At 45.2% G+C, this 22,766-nt stretch overlaps 2 protein-coding genes across 2 annotated transcripts in view; one reads left to right on the top strand and one right to left on the bottom strand.

Annotated features, from left to right (window-relative positions):
* The window catches only part of nwd1 (NACHT and WD repeat domain containing 1), a 78,105-nt gene extending 76,241 nt beyond the window's left edge, over nt 1–1,864 (top strand). Inside the window, exon 19 of the mRNA XM_063059532.1 lies at nt 1,581–1,864. Within this exon, the coding sequence (XP_062915602.1) occupies nt 1,581–1,864 (284 nt within the window). The remainder of the gene's footprint in view (nt 1–1,580) is intronic.
* Nucleotides 1,865–4,380: 2,516 nt separating this feature from the next.
* Nucleotides 4,381–22,766, bottom strand: part of LOC134351725 (differentially expressed in FDCP 6 homolog) — a 68,495-nt gene continuing 50,109 nt past the window's right edge. The window contains exons 9-12 of the mRNA XM_063058302.1: nt 21,329–21,495; nt 20,346–20,514; nt 10,927–11,017; nt 4,381–6,801 (exon numbers count right to left, since the gene is read on the bottom strand). Coding sequence (XP_062914372.1) covers nt 6,566–6,801; nt 10,927–11,017; nt 20,346–20,514; nt 21,329–21,495 — 663 coding nt within the window. The 3' untranslated portion in view covers nt 4,381–6,565. The remainder of the gene's footprint in view (nt 6,802–10,926; nt 11,018–20,345; nt 20,515–21,328; nt 21,496–22,766) is intronic.

The raw sequence follows: 22,766 nt of genomic DNA, 5'->3' as shown, positions 1-22,766 counted from the left end.
ACACTTCATTAGGAGTTTCAGGAGGTTTGGTCTGTCACCAAAGATTCTAACAGATTTCTGCAGTTGTACCTTGGAGAGCATCTTAACTGGTATGGAGGATCAGGAAAATCTGCAGAGTGCTGGAAACTCAGCCAGCTCCTTCATGTGCACTGGTCTCCCCAGCATCTGGGACATCTTCAAAAGATGATACTTAAAAAAGGCAGCATCCACCATTAAGGACCCCCACCACCCAGGAGATGCCTTCTACTCATTACCAGAGTACAGGAGACTGAAAACTCAAAGTTTTAGGAACTGTTTTGTCCTTCCACCATCAGATTTCTGAATGGTCCATGAACCCATGAATACTATCTCACTATTTTTACACTACTTATTATTTTTAATATATCTTTCATGTTGTAATGTTTAGTATTTTTAATATATTGCAGTGTTGGAGCAACGGAGGATGAGAGGTGACCTGATAGAGGTGTACAAGATAATGAGAGGCATCAATCATGTGGATAGTCAGGGGCTTTTTCCCAGGGCTGAAATGACTAGCAATAGAGGGCATAGTTTTAAGGTGCCTGGAAATAGGTACAAAGGAGATGTCAGGGCTAAGTTTTTTTTTACACAGAGAGTGCATGAAATGGGCTGCCAGCGGTGGTGGTGGAGGCAGATACAATAGGGTCTTTTAAGAGACTCCTGGATGGATACATGGAGCTCAGAAAAATAGAGGACTCAGGGTAACCCTATGTAGTTCTAAGGTAAAGACATGTTCGGCACAGATTTGTGGGCCAAAGGGCCTGTATTATGCTTCAGGTTTTCTATGTTTCTATGTATGCTGCTGCAAAACAACAAATTTCACAACATACACTCAGTAGCCACTTTATTAGGTACCCCCTTTGCCTTATAAAGTGGGCACCGAGTGTATGTTTGCCGTCTTCAGCTCCTGTAGCCCAACCACTTCAAGGTTCGATGTGTTGTGCATTTGGGGATGTGCTTCTGCATACCACTGTTGTGATGTGTGGTTATCTGAGTTACTGTCTCCTTCCTGTCAGTTTGAACCAGTGTGACTATTCTCCTCTGACCTCTCTCATGAACAAGGCGCTTTCACCACAGAACTGCTGCTCGCTAGAATTTTTTTGGTTTTTTTTGCCCCATTTTCTGTAAACTCTAGAGATGGTTGTGTGCGAAAATCTCAAGAGATATCAAGAGTTTTTGAGATACTCAAACCACCCCATCTGTCACCAATGATCATTCCACGGCCAAAATCATATAGATCATAGTTTTCCCCATTCTGATGTTTGGTCTGAATAACAACTGAACCGCTTAACAATGTCTGCATGTTTTTATGCTTTGATTGGCTGTTTAGATAGTTACCTTAATGTGCAGGGGTACAAGTGTACCTAATAAAGTGGCCAAGTGAGTGTACATTTCTTATTGTAATTTATAGTATATTTTATGCCTCGAGTTGTACTGCTGCTGCAAAACAACAAACTTCATATCATATGCCAGTGCTAATAAATCTGATTCTGAGGTTTTGGTTTAGTGTGAATGTGGAGGTGTACAGGACCCCACTGATCATGCCCCTTTGCCTTCTGCAGGCTCACTGCTGGCAGTGCAGTATGTGTATGCCGAGGTTACCAGGATCCATTCAGTGGCAGATGGAATGGTGGCCAGCACGAGACTGGGCTACGTCATCAGAGAGAGGTTCACATGCCCGCCAGTCATCCATCCCGGTTACAATGTGCTCAGGGGCATCAGGGCCACTTGCTCGGTGAGATCCAGGGTGGGTGGAGGTGCCGGCACCAAGAAAGATGGCAGCAGGAAGACCCCGGAGAGCCTGCTACAGAACGCCGCACCCTCGCGGGTCTGCTCCGTGCTGTGAACACTTGGGTACATTTCCCGCACCTCGTGAGTGACTCACTCACTCTAAAACAGCAGTTATCAGCATGTTTCACAGGGTGAGCCTCAGCACACAGGCAAATAACACTCCAGCTAATAGATTGCTCGATTCTATTCTTAGTAACCACAGGTCAGATTAAACTGATAAGACAAAAGGAGAGCAATATTTTTCAGCTCTCTGCTTGCTGACTCCTGTACCCGCTCTCTGAAAGCACAATTCAGGGAACTCTCCTCCTTCAGCAATCCTGTATGAGCTATCAATCCTCCTCCTCAAAGCTACCGGCTGAGCTTCCTGTTCGGGAGATGTGGGTGACCTTTCTTGCCCCACCCCAACTCATCCTTTAACTGAGCCAGGCCGCACATTGACATCGCATGTCTGGAGTTACAAAGCAAAGGCGTAGATTATCTTCCTTGGTGATCCAAGTGCTTTTAAAGGTAATTTTGTCATTTCATTATCACCATTATTGTTATTGTCACTTCAGGAATGTGGTTGACTCATTTAAAAAAATACAGATGTTTTAATTATTTGAATTTTGATTCCTCATTCAAACGCCTATTTCCTGAGAAACCAACTTTGGAGTGCTATCATGGGAACCTACCACCACCCCTCCAAGCCATGTTTCTCCCTTCCCCCCCCCCCCCACTTCCATGAAGAGCCTTCTGACATTTCTGAAGATGCACATTTGGAAAATGGGGCTGTGGTAAAGATAGGGACAGACAGTCAGAGGAAAGTATTTAATTGGGGGAGGGAAAACAATGATGCTATTAGGAAAGAACTTGGGAGTACAAACTGGGAACAGATGTACTCAGGGAAATGGACAACAGAAATGTGGAGGCTGTTTTGGGAGCACCTGCGTGGGTTTTCTGGATAGGTCTGTCCCATTGAGGCAGGGTGAAGATGGTAGGGTGAAGGAACCATGGTTGACAAGAAAGGTGAAACACTTAGTTAAGAGGAAGAAGGAAGCATACTTCAGGTTTAGGAAGCAAAGGTCAGACAGGGTTCTTGAGAGTTACAACGTATCCAGGACAGTGCTTAAGAATGGACTTTGGAGATAGAGGGGAACGTGAGAAGGCCCTGGTGAGTAGGGTCAAGGAAAACGCCAAGGCTTGAGGTAACTGTGCAGCTCTATAAAACCCTGGGTGGACCACACTGGGGGTATTGTGTTCAGTGCTAGTTGCCTCTTTATGGAAAGGATGTGGAAGCTTTTGAGAAGGTGCGGAGGAGATTTACCACAATGCTGCCTGGATGTTTGTTAGTTTAGTTAGAGGTGCAATGTGGAACAGGCCCTTCCAGCTCAATGAGCCACCACCAATGCACCTGCTGTATTTAACAGTAGCCTAATCACAGGACAATTTACAATGACCGATTAACTTGCTAACCGGTATTTCTTTGGAATATGGGAAGAAACCGGAGCACCTGATTGAAAGCCATGCGTTCACAGGGAGAATGTCCAAACTCCTTACAGACGGCACTGGAACTGACCTCCGAACACCGAAGCCCTGAGCTGTAGAGCATCACAATAACCAATGTGCTTCTGCAGTGCCCCTTTCTTGTGAGGAAAGCTTGAGCAAGCAAGGGCTTTTCTCTTTGGAGTGAAGGAGGATAAGTAGGCATAGATAGAGTGGACAGTCAGCCTCTTTATCTCAGGGTAGCAATGGCTAATACCAGAGGTCATCATTTTAGTGATTGGATGAGAGTATAGAGGTAGGATTTTTAGACACTGATAAATATGTGCCTGGGGTGGTGGTGGGAGTTTGATATTAGGGGCATTTAAGAGACTCTTAGAGAAGCACATGAATGAAAAAATAACAGAGGGCTATACAAGGATGGAAGGGTTAGATTGATCTTGGAGTAGGTTAATAGATCAGCACACATTGTGGGCCAAAGGGTCTTTAATGTGCTGTACTATGTCAATCTGAGTGGATAATAAATAGTTTTATTAACTTTTCTCTCCCCCATAATTTCATCTGGGAGTGAATTTTATACTGCATGTCAAGTATTGAGTTGTGAATTCCGTAACTGACCCAAGCAGGTGTGGCCTGTACATCACCTTCAAGGTGAAACTAGGGTTTTAAACCTAAGCAGGAAAGTCAGCTGAGGTGATTGGGAGAATACAGGTAAAGTCATAACAGTGGAGAGATAATGGTTAGCATGAAAAAAAAGTGCACTAGATTGAAAAAAGACCCTTACAAGGCTCATAAACTCAAAGTGAAAAGTGATCGAGTGGACGGCTAGAGACTCTTTCTCAGGGTGGAAATGGGATAATATAAGGGGATCATAATTTAATGTTGATTGGGGGAAAGTGAGATGTGAGAGGTAAGTTTACTTTTACATAGAGTAGTGGGTGCATAAAGTGCCCTGCCGGGAGTGGTGGTAGAGGCAGATACATTAGGGACATTTAAGAGACTTTCAGATGGGTAAAAGAAAAATGGAGGAATATGGGGGAGGAAAGAGTTAGATTGATCTTGAAATAGGTCCAAAAGTTGACACCATATTGTGGGACGAAGGACCATACTGTGATGTAATGCTCGATGTTCTTGGATTCATTCATGGCTGACCAGAGAAATTAAATATGGTTTAGATCAAAACAAGAGCCAAATAAAGTTGCCAGAAATTACATAGGTGTGAGGAAAGGTCACATTTTAGAACTGAGCAGAGGGGGACTAGGCTGGACCAGTGAGAGGCAGCAAGTATAGGCACGTACGTGGAAAACACGAGGACCAATATAAGACCCTTACGGATGGACAGAATTCACAAGAAGGAAATGGCAGAGGAATTAAACAGATACTCTGCTGTCTGTCTTCACAGCTCAAGATGCATAAAACCAGTGGAACACAAGGGTCTAGAGAGTACATGTTATTGAGGACAATATCTATTACTCAAAAATAGTAATAAATAAGTTAAGACCATAAGACAATAGGAGGAGAATTAGGCCATTTGGCACCCTGAGTCTGCAATGCCATTCCATCATGGCTGATTTATTATCCCTCTCAATTCCATTGTCCTGCCTTCTCTACATGACCTTTGACACCCTTACTAATCAAGAACCTTTCAACCTCCACTTTAAATATGCCAAATGGCTTGGCATCCACTGCTGTCTGTAGCAATAAATTCCACAGATTCACCACCCTCTGTTAAAGAAACTCTTCCTCGTCTCTGTTCTAAAGAAATTCTTCCTTATCTCTGTTCTAGAGTTAGTGAGTTTGAAAATTGCTAAATCCCAAGGACTGGATTATCTACATTTCAGAGTTTTGAAAGAGATACTGGATGCTCTGGTTATCTTCCAAGGTTATGTAGATTCCATTATTGTTCCCGTGGATTGGAAGGGAGCCAGCGTGATGCCACTGTTTCAGGAAGGACGGAGAGTGAAATTTTGTGAGTCTAACATCAGTAGTTGGGAAATTGCAGGAGTTCATATGATGGTTCTAATACCAGACTACCTTGGACAACACCTCCAGGATCTGGTGTATGTGTTGCTCTGGATTTTCAAGCACCTGCAGAATCTCTTACGTTCAGAATACCTTGGAAGGAGTAAGAAGATTGAGCTGAGTCAAAAACTGACGTGTTGGACTTCTTTCAGGATGCAACTAGTGGAATGGACAAGTGAGAACCAGTGAATGTGTTGTGTTCAAAATTCCAGGAGTCTTTTGATAAGATCCTGCACAGGCGTTCAGCTGCCAACTGGGTTACCCTCATTGGTTTAAAAAGGTTGAAATGGATTGAGATTTGGTTACCAGACAGAAAGCAGAGTGTGGGAGTAAAAGAGATCATTTAGTGTTGCTGGGCTGTGATATCACAGGTGTCTGTTCAGACTAGCTGAAGGGAGGGTGGTCCCCGACACAGGATTCCTGGACCAGGGGCACAGTTTCAGACTCAGGGATCGGCCATTTAGGACAGAGCTGAGGAGAAATATCTTCATTCTTAGGGTGGTGATTGTTTGGAACTCTCCCAGAAGGCTGGGGAATGGAGAGGTGTGGGGATAATGCAGGAAATGGCATCACGGTAGATCAGAATGATGAATGGTGGGGCCGGCTCTGGGTTCTGATGGCCTATTCTTACTTCTGCACATGATCAATACCTTGAAATGTGGAATTCTCTACTGCCCTCTGCCAGCAATGTTTTATCCATAGATTTCTTACCCTGTCTCTATGACAACTCTATCCATGAACTCCTCCTCCATCAATCTCCCTCTCCTTTCTCCAATCTCAGTAATATTTTCACCAGTGAATCTCCCTTTCCCTCTCCCAGCTGATACAAGAGTCTCCCTCTTCTCAAGCATCCTCACCTCTAACATAGTCACTCTGTCATAGACAAACGATTCTGATTGCACAATAACTTTGAGGACATTATTTCCCACGTCAGTCACTGCAAATTAAGCAACAGTGGCCTACAGAAAAATGAAGCACAGAAGAGATTTGTAAGTGGGAACGGTTTATCATTGGCTACAGATTGCGGTGCCATTTGTGCTGATGGACCTCGCTCTGCTTCTCTTTCTCCATGCGACTTCAACAAATGCAGTTCCCATATCTGTGTGTTCGGATATTGGAGACTCCCAAATGCACTGGGGAAATCTGCTGAGTCTATTACCGGTGCCCAGTGTGGATCGAGAAAGCTCCGCAGAACTGTTCGCACTTTTCTCATGCTCTCCCGTCTAATCCGCCATGAGAACTAACTGCTGCTTTCCTAGGGCGACATCGATCCTGTCAGCGACACATTCCTCAAATATTCCTCCATGTTTTCATAGTCGTCGGAGTCAGATTCTGACGTCTCCTCTGAGGTCTGGGTTGAGACCCTGGGCCTGTCGCTCCTATCTTGCGTCTTTCTCATCGGCTGGGGCTGCTTAGCGTTGAGGTCGATGGATGGGAAGGCTCCACCTCCTCTGTGGCTCAGGACAGCACTCCTCTGTTTATTCTGGGTGGCTGCAACATGAAGATCAAAGATTAGAGAGCAGCAGTAACTTGCACTCTGTCGTAATGCAGAGTGGTAACACCAGCTATCAGAACAGGGGGCGAGCTCCATTTGCTGAAAGGGGAGTGGCCGATAGAGAGAGGATGAAGGCTGTTCAGCTCAGTATTCTGTGAGGTTTAGTCGCCTCAGTGTTGAAATGATCCTGCAGCTCTGGCAACCATCAGCACTCACCTCGGGGTCAAACTGACTCTGTGGCAGTGGCCTGCAGCTGCTGGGCTCCTGCACCAGCTGCAGTGCTGACCTGACTCTTAGGCTGTAGACTCACTTTCGGGGACTCCGCAACTTGTGTTATTTGTTTGGATAATTTGTTCTTTTTTTCGCACATTGGGTGTGTGACGTTTTTGTTGTGTGGGGAATCCCAATGGGTTCTGCCGTGTTTCTTTGTCTTGTGGCTGCCTGCAGGTTGGAGAATCCCAACACATACTTCGCTAACAAATGTACTTTGAATATGGATTTCCCGAGCTCAGTACTGGAAGAAAGAAAACCAGGAATTTTAAGATGCCTGGATTAGGGGATTGTGGAAATGTGAGCAAGGACAAGACCAGTTGAAGATGAAGTGGCATACAAATGGGGACAAGGACTGAGGCAGGCAGGGTGGGGGGTGGGGTCAAGGAGAGGAAAGGGAGGGAGAGGTTTGGGAAGCAAAGGAGTGAGGAAGAGAATATAGAATCATAGATTTCTATAGCATAGAAACAAGCCCTTCGGCCCATCTAGTCCATGCCAAACATTTTTCTGCCGAGACCCATCGACTCGACATTGACCATAGCCGTCTATACCCCTCCCTTCCATATACTTATCTTAAGTTTTGCGATTGAACCCACATCTACCATGGCTACCGGCAGATCATTCCTTGCTTTAAACACCCGCTGAAATGGTCCCCCTCAATATTTCACCCTTCACCATTAACCCATGACTTCTAGTTCTAGTCTCACCCAACCTCAGTGGAAAAAGCCTGTTTGCATTTGTACCCTTCATAATTCTGTATACCTCCATTCGATCTCCCCTCAACCTCCTGCACGCCAGAGAATAAAGTCCTAACCCATTCAACCTTTCCCTATAGATCAGGTCCTCAAATCCTGGCAACAGATGGCCTGTTGAGATGACAGGGGCTAACACATGAGAGGTATGAAGGAAAAACATGCACTGCCTGACAGGCACAACCCAGCTAAACGCCACACGTACTGCATGTGTCCACCTTGTTAATGTGCTCCATGCTTCAAACCACCTTGACCCGCAAAAAAAAAATGACCATTAGAAAACATCCTGCTGATTTACATGACCCAATGGTGCCCATGTCACACACAGGAAAAAAAAAATACGGCAGAAACTGTTCATCCAGTGCAGGACTTTAGGGTCCAATGAAGATGGGTTCCAACCCAGCCCAGGAGGAGGAATGAACAGCCCCAGTCTGTGAGGTCCCAGATAGGGATGACCTTCTATGTTCCAGCAATGACGGTTCTTTTCCACTGAGTCTGCACACAGACATTGCTCATTTATACCAACCGCAGTCTTCAGAAACCACAATCTGATCAGAGTGATTCTCAATGATGGCAGCAGGAAATTCGAGGTTGAGTCAGCAGAGGGGGGCCACTCTCTGTATCATCCCTCCCCCACCATCAGATGTACATCTATCCCAACTCCCTCCTCTCAAACAAACCCCCCAACCTCACACCTGGCCTTCTCACCAAACCCCTCAACCACATCCAAATCCTACATATCCTAATGACACAACCTCTTCACCTACTGGCCTCCCACATCCCAACCCCAGCCCCTGATCCCTACCCCCAAACCATCTCCTGACCTCCCACAACTAAACCCCACAAACCAACTCCAGCCCTGATCCTCACGCCCAAACCACCTCCTGACCTCCCACAACCAAACCCCACAAACCAACTCCAGCCCTGATCCTCACTCCCAAACCACCTCCTGACCTCCCACAACCAAACCCCACAAACCAACTCCAGCCCTGATCCTCACTCCCAAACCACCTCCTGACCTCCCACAACCAAACCCCACAAACCAACTCCAGCCCTGATCCTCACTCCCAAACCACCTCCTGACCTCCCACAACCAAACCCCACAAACCAACTCCAGCCCTGATCCTCACTCCCAAACCACCTCCTGACCTCCCACAACCAAACCCCACAAACCAACTCCAGCCCTGATCCTCACTCCCAAACAGCCACCTGACCTCCCACAACCAAACCCCACAAACCAACTCCAGCCCTGATCCTCACTCCCAAACCACCTCCTGACCTCCCACAACCAAACCCCACAAACCAACTCCAGCCCTGATCCTCACTCCCAAACCACCTCCTGACCTCCCACAACCAAACCCCACAAACCAACTCCAGCCCTGATCCTCACTCCCAAACCACCTCCTGACCTCCCACAACCAAACCCCACAAACCAACTCCAGCCCTGATCCTCAGTCCCAAACCACCTCCTGACCTCCCACAACCAAACCCCACAAACCAACTCCAGCCCTGATCCTCACTCCCAAACCACCTCCTGACCTCCCACAACCACACGCCACAAACCAACTCCAGCCCTGATCCTCACTCCCAAACCACCTCCTGACCTCCCACAACCAAACCCCACAAACCAACTCCAGCCCTGATCCTCACTCCCAAACCACCTCCTGACCTCCCACAACCAAACCCCACAAACCAACTCCAGCCCTGATCCTCACTCCCAAACCACCTCCTGACCTCCCACAACCAAACCCCACAAACCAACTCCAGCCCTGATCCTCACTCCCAAACCACCTCCTGACCTCCCACAACCAAACCCCACAAACCAACTCCAGCCCTGATCCTCACTCCCAAACCACCTCCTGACCTCCCACAACCAAACCCCACAAACCAACTCCAGCCCTGATCCTCACTCCCAAACCACCTCCTGACCTCCCACAACCAAACTCCACAAACCAACTCCAGCCCCTGGTCCCTACTCCCACCCCCACTCTCAAATACTCTATTCCCCCAATGAAACCTCATTTTCCCCTCCACATCCCTGACTCCCAATCACTGTAACCCCTGGCCCACAACCTACCCCCAACCTGTGTACAAAGGGGAGCAGGAACCGACAACCTCCCCACCCCCAAGACAAAAGCATTGCTGACACCAAGCTCTGTAGAGTTTCAAAATTTAGGTGGACTTCGTTGGCCAAATGTTGTGAGGCACCTAAAGCAACAACGGACAATGGTGTGGGGGTAGGAATGGTCCAATAACTCCCTCCTTCCGACCCATGCTATGCTCAGAAGCCCCAGAGGACCATTGATATTCTTCCCCAAACACACCAAAGTATCCCCCCCCCCCACCAAATCCCAATCTCAGCACAGCTCCACTCCCAATCTACCCAGACAACGAGTACCTTATTCAGTTCTGGTTGCCTCATTGTAGGAAAGATATGGAAGCTTTAGAGAGGGTGCAGAGGACATTTACCAGGGTGCTGCCTGGATTAGAGGGCAAGTCTTAAGAGAACAGGTCAAGCGAGTTAGAACTTTTCTCTTTGGAGCAAAGGAGGATGACTGGTGTGAAGCAGACAAGATGGTAGGATGCATAGATTGAGCCAGCACCTTCTTCCCAAGGGTGGAGTTGGTCTATATGAGAAGACATAATTTTAATGTGATTGGAGGAAAGTATGGGGGGGTTGGTTTGTCAGAGTTAGGTGTTTCACTCAGAGAGTGGTGAGATGGAATGCACTGCCAGGGGTGGTGTTAGAGGCTGATACATTAGGGACCTTTGTGAAATATTTCAGGAAACACACAAATGAAAGAAAGATGGAGGACAATGAAGGAAGGATGGATGAGATTGATCTTGGAGCAAGTTAAAAAGTTGACACAGCATCATGAGCCGAAGGGCCTGTACTGTTCTTTGTTCTATATAATGTGGTGGCCAGTGCCAATCTCCCACTTCCTCCAGGAATGCCCTCAGTGCCAGTCCCAGCACTGCCCCATTCCCTGGGGAATGTCCTCAGCCCCAATCATAACACTGCCCCATGCTCCACTCCCCCAGGGGACATCGCACGTTCCACAAGCCCTTTCCGAGAATACAGCCCAGTCCAGCCCTTACCTCCAGGGACGATGGGTTGCATCAGTCGGTTTAGCTGCACGTTCCACTGTTTGACGCAACGACTCGCCTGCCTCCGCCTTGTCTTCGCCGCCTGGTGAGAGAAAGGCCAGTTGAACATAGCTACACCAGCCCAGCATCACAGCGGGAGAGCACGGAGGGTCACAGTACCCTGCATCAACCTGGAGCAGTGCACAGCACCACCACCCCAGAGTGCCACCATAGGCAAGAAGGAGCACTGGCTGGGGAGCTGCCCTCAGTGCTAGCATTTCCCCCTCTGACTAGCTGATGCTTCTCATTGAGATACCAGAAAATGTTCAGTAATTTATACTCACAAGTGTACTAAATGAAGTGGAAGCATACCTTGCAGTATCGGCATTCTACCTGGATAGATACATCATGGCATGTGCTCTGTCCAAGACCGTAACAATATGCAGAGCGTCAAACACAAAATGCTGGAGGAACTCTGCAGATCAGGCAGCATCTATACTAACCACAAGACATAGGAGCCTTTGGCCCATTGAGTCTGCTCCGCCATTCAATCGTGGCTGATCCTTTTTCCCCCCTCCCCAGCCTTCTCCCTGTAACCTTTGATTCTGTGACCGATCAAGAACATATCAATCTCCACCTTACGTACACTCAACGACCTGGCCTCCACTGCTGCCTATGGTTACAAATTCCACAAATGCACCACCCACTGGCTAAAGAAATTTCTTCACAACTTTGTATTAAATGGATGCCCCTCTATCCTTAGGCAGTGCCCTTCCTGTCTTAGACCCCCCCCCCCACCAAAATGTCCTTTCCACATCTACTCTGTCTAGGTATTCGAAAGGTTTCAATGAGGTCCCCCTTATCCTTCTAAATTCCATTGAATACGGGCTCAGAGCCATCAAATGTTCCTCATATGATAACCCTTTCATTCGCAGAATCATCCTTATGAACCTCCTCTGAACCCTCTCCAATGCCAGCACATCTCCTCTTAGATAAGGATCCCAAAACTGTTCACAATACTCAAGATGAGGCCTCATCAGTGCTTTTAAGGTATCGCATCCCAACTCTTATGCTCTAAACCTCTTGAAATGAATGCTAACATTGCATTTGCCTTCCTCACCATCAACTCAACCTGCAAGTTAAACTTTAGGGTGTTCTACACGTGGACTCCAAAGTCCCTTTACATCTCAGATTTTTGGATTTTCTCCTCGTTTATAGAATAGTCTTCATATTTATTTCTTCTACCAAAATGCATGACCATCCATTTTCTACCTTTTATTTCATTTGCCACTTTCTTGCCCATTCTCCAAATCTGTCTAAGTCCTTCTGCAGCCTCCTGTTTGCTCAACATTACCTGCCTCTCCACCAATCTTCGAATCATCTGCAAACTTGGCAACAAAGCCATCTATTCCATCATCTAAATTATTGATATACAGCATAAAAAGAAGTGGTCCCAACAACGACTCCTGCAGAACACCAGTAGTTACTGACAGCCAACCGGTAAAGGATTCTTTTATTCGCACTCACTGGCTCATCAGCCAATCTTTTGACCATGTTAGTAACTTTCCTGTAATACCATGGACTCTTAACTTGGTAGGCAGCCTCGTGTTTGGCACTTTGTCAAAAGCCTTCTGAAAATCCAATATACAACATCCACTGTATCCCCTTTATCTATCCTACTTGTAATCTCCTCAAAGAATTCCAACAGGTTTGTCAGGCAAGATTTTCTCTTTAGAAATCATCCTGGCTTTGTCCTATCTCGTCCTGTATTACCAAGTACTCCATAACCTCATCCTTAACAATTGACTCAAACATCTTCCTAACCACTGAGATCAAGCTAACTGATCTATAATTTCCTTTCTGCTGCCTAAAGAGCGGAGTGAAAAACACATAGAGAGTGCAGTCCAATCATCGTTGAAAGATCATTACTAAAGCCTCCACAATCTCTACTGCTGCCTCTTCCAGAGCCCTAGTGTGCAGTTCATCTGGTCCAAGTGACTTACTCACCTTTAGGTCTTTCAGCTTTTTGAACCCCTTCTCCCTTGTAATAGTGACTGCATTCAATTCTCTTCCCTCACACCCTTCAACTCCTGGCACACTGCTAATGTCTTCCACAGTGAAGACTGACGCAAAACACTCATTTAGTTCATCTGCCCTCTCCTTGCCCCCATTATTTTATTTCTCCGGCCTCATTTTCTAGTGGTCCTATATCCACCCTCATCTCGCTTTTTACTTTTTATATACTTGAAAAAGCATTTTTCTATCCACCTTGATATAGTTTGCTAGTTTGCTTTCATATTTCATCTTTTCCCTCCTAATGATTCTTTTAGTTGCTTTCTGCAGGTTTTTAAAAGCTTCCCAATCCTCTATCTTGTCACCAATTTTTGGTTTTATGCCTTCTCTTTTGCTTTTACATTCGTTTGACTTCCCTTGTCAGCCATGGTTGTACTATTTTACCATTTGAGTATTTCTTTGTTTTTGGAAGACATCTATCCTGCACCTTCCTCATTTTTTCTCAGAAACTCAAGCCATTGCTGCTCTGCTGTCATCCCGAAAATACTCTCCTTCCAATTTACTTTGCCCAACTCCTCTCTCATACCACTGTAATTTCCTTTACTCCACTGAAATACTGCCATGTCAGACTTTGCTTTCTCCTTACCAAATTTCAAGTTGAACTCAATCATATTGTGATCTAAGGGTTCCTTTACCTTAAACTCCCTAATCTCTGATTCATTACATAATACACAATCCAGATTATCTGATCCCATAGCAGGCTCAATGACAAGCTACTCTAAAAAGCCATCTTGTAGGCATTCAACAAATTCACCCTCTTGGGATTCATTACCAACCTGATATTCCCAATCTACCTGTATGTTAAAATTTCCCGTGACTATCAAACATTGCCCTTTTGACATGCCTCTTCTATTTCTCATTGTAATCTGTAGTCCACATCCCAGCTACTGTTTGGAGGCCTGTATATAACTGCCATCAGGGTCCTTTTACCCTTGCAGTTTCTTAACTCAACCCACAAGGATTCAATAACTCCCTATCCTACGTCACATCTTTCTAATGATTTGATGCCATTTTTTACCAGCAGAGCAGTGCCATCCCCTCTGTCTACCTTCCTATCTCTCCGATACAATGTGTAACCTTGGACATTCAACTCCCAACTACAACCATCCTTCAGCCATGATTCAGTGATGGCCACATCATTACCGACAATCTGTAGAAGTGCAACAAGATCATCCATCTTATTTCTTATACTCCGTGCATTGAGATATCACCCTTTGAGTGCTGTATTTGCTACCCTTTTTGATTCTGCATCCTTAATGCACTAAAATAGAGATGAATAAACAGCTGATGGTTTGGGTTGAGATTCTTCATTAGGAATGTTTATTCCCCTCCATAGACGCTGCCTGACCTGCTGAGTTCTCCACCATTTTGTACGTGTTCCTTTCTTTCTTTTTCAATCTTTTTATTAATTTCGAAGTATAGAAACAAAACATAGCAATAATACAAATAGTAGGAGAAATATTGTTACACTTAAGAAAAGTAATTGTAAACTCAAATAATGTAAGTTAACAAAGCTCCCAATCATGTAGAGCTGACAACGGATAATAGAAATAAAAAAAAACTGAAAAAAAATCATGAAAAAGAAAAAAAAAGAAAACCAAAAAAAACCCCATCCCCAAAGAAAAACAGAATTAATCAACTAAACTAAAAGACTTGGGCAAAACTAACAACTTAAAAATGGAAAAGAAGAAAACCTTAGTGCCGACGACTCCATTCCCCTCCAACAACAGTACAGAGAGATAAAACAAGTTTGGAAATGATCAAATTACATCAAATGAAAATGCTGAATGAATGGCCTCCAAGTTTTTTCAAACTTAATGGAAGGGTCATAAACCACACTTCTAATTTTCTCCAAATTCAAACACACCATAGTTTGTGAAAACCAATGAAATACAGTAGGAGTGTTAATCTCCTTCCAATTCAACAAAATGGACCTTCTAGCCATTAAAGTAAGAAATGCAATCATCCTTTGTGATGAAGAGGTTAAATTATTTAAGTCTATATTTGGTAGTCCAAAGATAGCAGTAATTGGATGCGGTTGTAAGTCTATGTTTAGGACCATTGAACTAATATCAAAAATATCTTTCCAATATTTTTCCAACAAAGGACATGACCAAAACATGTGGGTTAAAGAAGCTATCTCGGAATGGCATCTATCACATATTGGATTAATATAAGAGTAATAACGAGATAGTTTATCTTTGGACATATGAGCCCTGTGCTCTACTTTAAACTGTATCAACCTATGTTTAGCACATACAGAGGATGAATTCACCAACTGAAGAATTTTTTCCCATTTCTCAGTCGGTGTATTAATCTCAAGTTCTCTTTCCCAGTCAGCTTTAATTTTATTAGAAGCATCAGGCCCTAAATTCATAATTATATTATATATAATTGCTACTACACTTTTCTGGGAGAGATTTAAATCTAAGATTTTTTCCAAAATGTCCATTGGATATGGGGGTGGAAAATTAGGGGAAACAGTAATTAAAAAGTTTCTAATCTGTAAATATCTAAAAAAGTGAGATCTGGGTAAATTATATTTATTAGAGAGTTGATCAAAAGACATAAAATAATTATCCAAAAATAAATCGCGAAAAGATATTATACCTTTGGTTTTCCAATCAAAGTAAGCTTGATCCATCGTGGAAGGTTGAAAAAGAAAATTTGATATAATGGGACTTGCTAGAATAAATTGATTAGACCCAAAAAATCTTCGGAATTGAAACCATATACGTGAAGTATGCTTAACTATTGGGTTATTCATTTGTTTATATAATTTAAAAGAAGTAAAAGGAAGTAAAGTTCCTAAAACCGAACCCAAGGAAAACCCTTGTAATGAATTATATTCAAGATTTACCCAATGAGGGTTTAAAGATACGTCCAAATCTCGTAACCAAAATTTTAAATATCGAATATTAATTGCCCAGTAATAAAATCTAAAATTCGGGAGGGCGAGCCCCCCACTCCTTTTTAGATTTCTGTAGATACCTTTTACCTAACCTAGGATTTTTATTTTGCCAAATATATGAGGAAATTTTTGAATCTACGTTATCAAAAAAAGATTTTGGGATGAAAATTGGAACCGATTGGAATATATACAAAAATTTGGGCAAAATGATCATCTTAATAGCATTAATCCGACCAATCAAAGACAAAGAGATTGGCGACCATTTGGTAAGTAAAAGTTTAATCTGATCAATTAAAGGTAAAAAATTAGCTTTAAATAAATCTTTATATTTTTTCGTAATTGTTATCCCTAAATATATAAATGAATCAGTAACCAATTTAAATGGTAAACGTCCATAAGTAGGTACATGCTTATTTAAAGGGAATAATTCACTCTTATTAAGATTCAATTTGTAACCAGAGAAGTTACTAAATTGAGCTAACTGATCTAAGATAGCAGGAATTGACTTCTCCGGGTTAGAGATGTATAACAACAAATCATCTGCATATAATGATAATTTATGTATTTCGTTTCCACGGGTAATACCAACAATATTTGGCGAGTCACGAATAGCAATTGCTAAAGGTTCAAGAGCAATATTGAATAGTAAAGGACTAAGAGGGCAACCGTACGTGTTCCAACAGCTGCAGAATCTCGTGTCAGAAACTGCAGAGGTCTGTGGAATCAGCCTTTCCTCTGCAAAATCTGTATGCACTTCTTGCTGCATCCGTAAGGCAGCCAGCATAATCAAAGATATCCACCCACACCAACGTTCTCTCTTCTCCCCTTCCCCATCAGGCGGATGGGATAAAAGCCAGAAAGCATGTACCACAATGCTCAAAGACAGCTTCTACATACACTGTTAGACTATTGAATGGACCTCTAGAATGATAAAGATGAACTGCTGACATTACAATCTACTTGGCATGGCCCTGGCACTGTAGTATTTCCCTGGATGGCATTCCCACAGTAACTGTAACATAACATTTTGCATTCTGTTATTGCTTTTAGCTTTGTACTAACTCGATGTACTGGTGTATGGGATGATCTATAAGGATGGCAAGCAAGACAAAGCTTTTCCACCGACTCTTGGCACATGTGGCAATAAGGGTCTTGGCCCGAAACGTTGACTGTTTACTCTTCTCCATCGATGCTGCCTGGCCTGCCGAGTTCCTCCAGCATTTTGAGCGTATTATCAATTAGGAAGTCAAATCTTAGTGACTTTTTACAGAAGCGGACAGACTAGCTTTTCTGCACTAAACAATATTGCAGCAACACCAAACGCATTTGGTCACAAAAAATAAGGCGCAGGGCCTTAAAACAGCAACAATCAAATGTTACGCTGCCCAGCTGGAATTTGTAGATCTCTGCCTGGAAAAAGTAAATTTAGCAGAGAGTGTGCCTAGAAGTTACCCTTTGTTATGCTCAGTTAGAATAATACAGCACGGAAACTGGCCTTTCAGCATAACTCATCCATGCCAATCGAGTCCATCTAAGCTAATCCAATTTGCCTGTGTTTGGCCCATATCCTTCTAAACCTTTCCTACATATGTACCTGTCTAAGTGTCTTTAAAACACTGTTATTGTACCTGCCTCAACCACTTTTTGTGGCAGCTCATTCCATATACTCATCACCCTCTGTATGAAAAAATTGCCCCTCAGGTCCTTTTTAAATCATTCCCCTCTCACCTTAAACCAGTGCACTCTAGCATTTGACTCCCTTTCCCCAGAGGAAAAAAAAATTGAGTGCATTCACACTAGCTCAGAGAAAAGGCAAGACGACTGGTAACCTCAACCTGGAAGTGTTTGACAGGAGTGTCGAAATGGAACTTAGTTTCCAGCTCCCATTCCTGTCTATCCCTGAAATATGTCCCCATACAAACATTTCCCCTTCACTCTCTCAATATACATTTGTCTACATTCTCTTAAAGGTCACTGGAAGTTAATATCCAACGGCATCCATGAGTTTTCAGACCATCTCTTATGCTCGTTGTAAACCCGAACACACATTCTCATCATTGGCCAGTGTAAACGGTGTCTCGCTGATGAAATGACCTGATTAGAGACTGATCTCATAGGATGGCGAATCACAAAGAATGAGAGTGGCTGAGCTGAAGGGTTCAGGGGCTGATCTCAGAGCATCATGGAGCTCGGAGAGCTCACCTCCAGATTCCTTTCTGCCATGAGAATGTCCAGTTCCCATTTCAATACTAATATGCTCTTTCATTCTTCCTTCCCAAAGTGGAGGCCCTCACACTTTCCCACAAAATGCAATGATCACCAACCTTGGGCACTGATACGTAGTAATCTTTTGCTGTGGCACAGTATGAAATGTGTACTGTTTGGATTTCCAGAACATCTAATGGTTCCCCTTTATACAATCATAGAGACCTATAGCATGGAACAGGCCATTCAGTCCATGCTGGCCCTTTTTGCCCAGCTATTCTATCCCATTTGCCTGTATAACACTGTATCTTCTTATGCCTTGCCTATTCACGTGTCTATCTAAACGTCAATTCAACACTGTGACAGACCCTGGCAATGTACTCCAGATGTTAACCACCCTCCATGCACTAAACTAAGATCCCCATTTGTCACAACCATGATTGCTCATGGCAGTTTTTCTAGAGAACTGGTTTGCTATTGCCTTCTTCTGGGCAGTGTCTTTACAAGACAGGTGACCCCAGCCATTATCAGAGACTATCTGCCCGGCGTCAGTGGTCCTAATAGACAGTAGACAATAGGTGCAGGAGTAGGCCATTCGGCTCTTCGAGCCAGCACCGCCATTCACTGTGATCATGGCTGATCATCCACAATCAGTATCCAGTTCCTGCCTTATCCCCATAACCTTTGATTCCGCTATCTTTAAGAGCTCTATCCATCTCTTTCTCGAAAGCATCCAGAGACTTGGCCTCCACTGCCTTCTGGGGCAGAGCATTCCACATATCCACCACTCTCTGGGTGAAAAAGTTTTTCCTCAACTCCGTTCTAAATGGCTTACCCCTTATTCTTAAACTGTAGCCTCTGGTTCTGAACATGCTTCTTGCCTTCAGTGTGCCCATTCTCTTAATAATTTTATATGTTTCAATCAGATCCCCTCTCATCCTTCTAAACTCCAGCGCATGCAAGCCCAGTCACTCCAATCTTTCAACATATAACAGTCCTGCCATCACGGGAATTAACCTTGTGAACCTACGCTGCACTCCCTCAGTAGCAAGAATGTCCTTCCTCAAATTTGGAGACCAAAACTGCACACAATACTCTAGGTGTGGTCTCACCAGGACCCTGTACAGGTGCAGAAGGACCTCTTTGCTCTTATACTCAATTCCCCTTGTTATGAAGGCCAGCATGCCATTAGCTTTCTCCACTGCCTGCTGTACCTGCATGCTTGCTTTCAGTGACTGATGTACAAGAACACCTAGATCTTGTTGTACTTCCCCTTTTCCTAACTTGACTTCATTTAGATAATAATCTGCCTTCCTGTTCTTACCACCAAAGTGGATAACCTCACATTTATTCACATTAAACTGCATCTGCCATGCATCTGCCCACTCACCCAGTCTGTCCAAGTCACCCTGCATTCTCATAACATCCTCCTCACATTTCACACTGCCACCCAGCTTTGTGTCATCTGCAAATTTGCTAATGTTACTTTTAATCCCTTCATCTAACCATAACCAGGACTTGTGACATGGACCAGCTGCTCATATGACCATCCACCACCTGCTCCCATGGCTTCACATGACCCTGATCAGGGAGCTGAGCTGGTGCTGGTGCCCAAGGGCGACCTGCAGGTGCAGAGGGAAGGAGTGACTTGCACCTCCTTTGAGAAAGACTTATCTCCACCTCGCCACCCAATTAGGGTGAAAGGAGAAGTATTTAAGGGCAACCTGATGAGAACTTCTTCACGCAGAGGGTGGTGTGAGTACAAAACGAGTTGCCAGAAGAGGTGGTGGATGTGGGTTCAACTGCAACATTTAAGAGAAGTTTGGGTGAGATGGGTTTGGAAGACTATGGAATGGATAGATGGGACTAGGCAGAAGACCAGATTGGCAGGTTCAGAATAGGTAGCAGGGCCTGTTACTGTGCTGTAGTGCTCCATGACCTGCCTCTGGTTCTGAACAACATTCCTTAGCACCCCACCACTTACTCTCCGAGTCCTACCTCTACCTGACCTCCCAAAAGCAATCATCTCACACTTGTGGGGATGGAGTTCCATCTGCCAGTGCTTTGCCCAGCTTTCTATCTGATCTAGATCCTGCTGTTGACTCAGATGTCCTTTCTTGTGAATACACAACACTCTCTGTATGAAATGTTGCGTACGTATGGGACATGGGTTCCCTGTGACACAACTGTGCGAATTCTGTGAGCGGTCCGGGTGGAGAACAAGTCAAGGGGGTTGACCTACCGCCAGATCCTCCTTGTGCAGTTGCCTGCTCTCTCTCAGCTCCTCCATTGCCCGCTGCAGTGCCTGCGTTCTATCCGCCACTTGCTGCTTCCGCTCCCGCCGGTTCGGATTCTTCTCCGCCTTAAGCCTCATCAGTTCCCTCAGCTTCTCCTCCTCCTGCTCTAAAAGCCTGGGGACAAGAGCGGGTGGTGAGGGAAGAGGACATCAACAGAGAGCTTTGCGGCACGGAACCAGTGGAAAGTGGGGTAGCTTCACAAGGAAGTGTGGAGAGGAAGGAGGCAAGGAAAGCTTTATTGTGACTCCGGGAGCACAGTGATACAGGAACGCTGCAGGCAGTTGGGTCAACGTCCACCGAGAGCAAACAAGCAAACAACCATATAACTGGCCTTCAAGTCGCAGTTGAGATCAATTATTGGCTGGGACAATCTTTCTCTCAGCACTGCCCCCACTGGGAAAGTGACTGTCATGGTCATTTGGCATGGCAAAAGGTCCTTAACCCACTGCATTGGCACCAGCCACCCTGCTAATCCCAGTATGTTCTCCCTGATCGCCCAGTAACCACTGACTCATGCGCGCTTGGGAAGGGGGAGGAAATGGAACATTCAGAAGGAAACCTGCTCAGTCACAGAGAACAAGAACCTGCAAACCCCACACAGACAGCGTCAGGGATCAGAATCGAAACCGTGCCATGGGAGCCACTTGGCAGAGGCCTCACAGGCTAAGCCAGGTGGCGGCTGAGAGGGGTGTGGCAGGAACCTCATGCCAGGTGGGGAAGGGGTTGCTGGGCAAGTGCGGCATGGCTGAGCAAGCCAGACTTGGGATGTTTTAAACGCGCCTTCTCAACACATTGGCTTTGTCACTGCCTCGCAGTGAAGCTGAGACCCAGGTGGGGAACAGGTTAACGCAACGTTGCCCTGCCAGTCAGACGGCAGGGCATCCTCCCCAGCTGATTGTAGTACCCCCACACCAGCCCGTCACCGTACCTTGCATGTACTGAGCGTGCGGCCTGCTCGCCACTGCGTGCCTGAATCTCGGCCTGCAGCGCCTGCTCCAGCCCTTGCCGGATCCTCTCCAGCTCCTGAATCTGGCGCCGCTGCATTCCCGCCTCCAGCTCCTTCTGCTCCACCTCCAACTGTAGGCAGAAATTGTCCTGCGAGGAGAAGAGGGCAAGAGGCTTAGGGTCATAGGCCGATCATTTCAGCAAAGGCCTGATGTGGGAGGAGCCAGCACGGAGTGGGTGGGCCGAAGGGCCTGTTGCATTCCTACCATTGCATAACCTTCACCCACCCACGGGTGGTGACAGTTAATAACCTCCTCCCCGGAGTAACAGGAGATTCTGTAAAGGGAGTCAACCAGAGAGCTGGATATGTTGAGCAACGCAAACAAAATGCTGGAAGAACTCAGCAGGTGAGGCAGCATCTGTGGAGGGGAACAAAGAGTCAACATTTTGGGCTCCTTAGGACTGGGAAGGAAAGAGGCAGAAGCCAGAGTAAGCAGGTGGGAGAGGGAGCGGAGTACAAGCTGTCAGGTGATAGGTGAAACCTGGAGAGGGGTAGGGTGCGTGGGTGGGGGAAGGGATAGGTGAAAGGGGTAAAGGGCTAAAGAAGAAAGAATTTAATAGGAGAGGAGAGTGGACCATGGAAGAAAGGGAAGTATGAGGGAACCAGAGGGAGGTGACAGGCAGGTCACGAGGGTGGTGAGCAACCACCTCCATCACAGGCAGATCGAGGACATCTTCAAAAGGTGGTGCTTCAAGAGGGTGGCATCCATCACATCCGGGACAAGCCCTCTCCTCAATACTACCATCAGGGAGGGAGGAGGTACAGGAACCTGGAGACACAGCTTCTTCCCCTCTGCCACTAGATTTCTGAACGGTCCATAAGCCTGTGGACATGACTTCAGTATTCATCCAGTCCAGATGAAGAATCTTGGTGTGAAATATCAACTGTTCATTGCCATCCATAGATGCAGCCTGATCTGTTGAGTTCCTCCAGCATTTTGTGTGTCGCCCAATATTTCTAGCATCTGCAAAATTTCTAGTGTCTCGCTTTTCATCTTTTGCACTCTTTATTTTGTAACTTAAGGCAATTTTTTATGTTTTATGCTGTTCTGCTGACACAAAACATATTTTACGACACATAATGCCATAAAATGTAGGAACAGGATTAAGCCATTCAGTCCATTGAATCTGCACCACCATGGCTGATTGATCACCCCTCTCTATCCCATTCTCCTGCTTTCTCCCCATAACCTCTGACACCCTTACTAATCAAGAACCCATCAATCTCCGTTTTAAATATACCCAGCGTCTTGGCCTCCACAGCCGTCCATGGCAATGGATTCCACAGGCTCATCACCCACTGGGTAAAGAAATTCCTTCTCATCTCTGTTCTAAAGGGATGTCCTTGTAGTCTGAGTCTG

Source organism: Mobula hypostoma, chromosome 9, assembly GCF_963921235.1.
Source record: "Mobula hypostoma chromosome 9, sMobHyp1.1, whole genome shotgun sequence".
NCBI lineage: Eukaryota > Metazoa > Chordata > Chondrichthyes > Myliobatiformes > Myliobatidae > Mobula > Mobula hypostoma.
The sequence above is the reverse complement of the archived record's forward strand: the minus strand, read 5'-3'. Positions and strand labels throughout refer to the sequence as shown.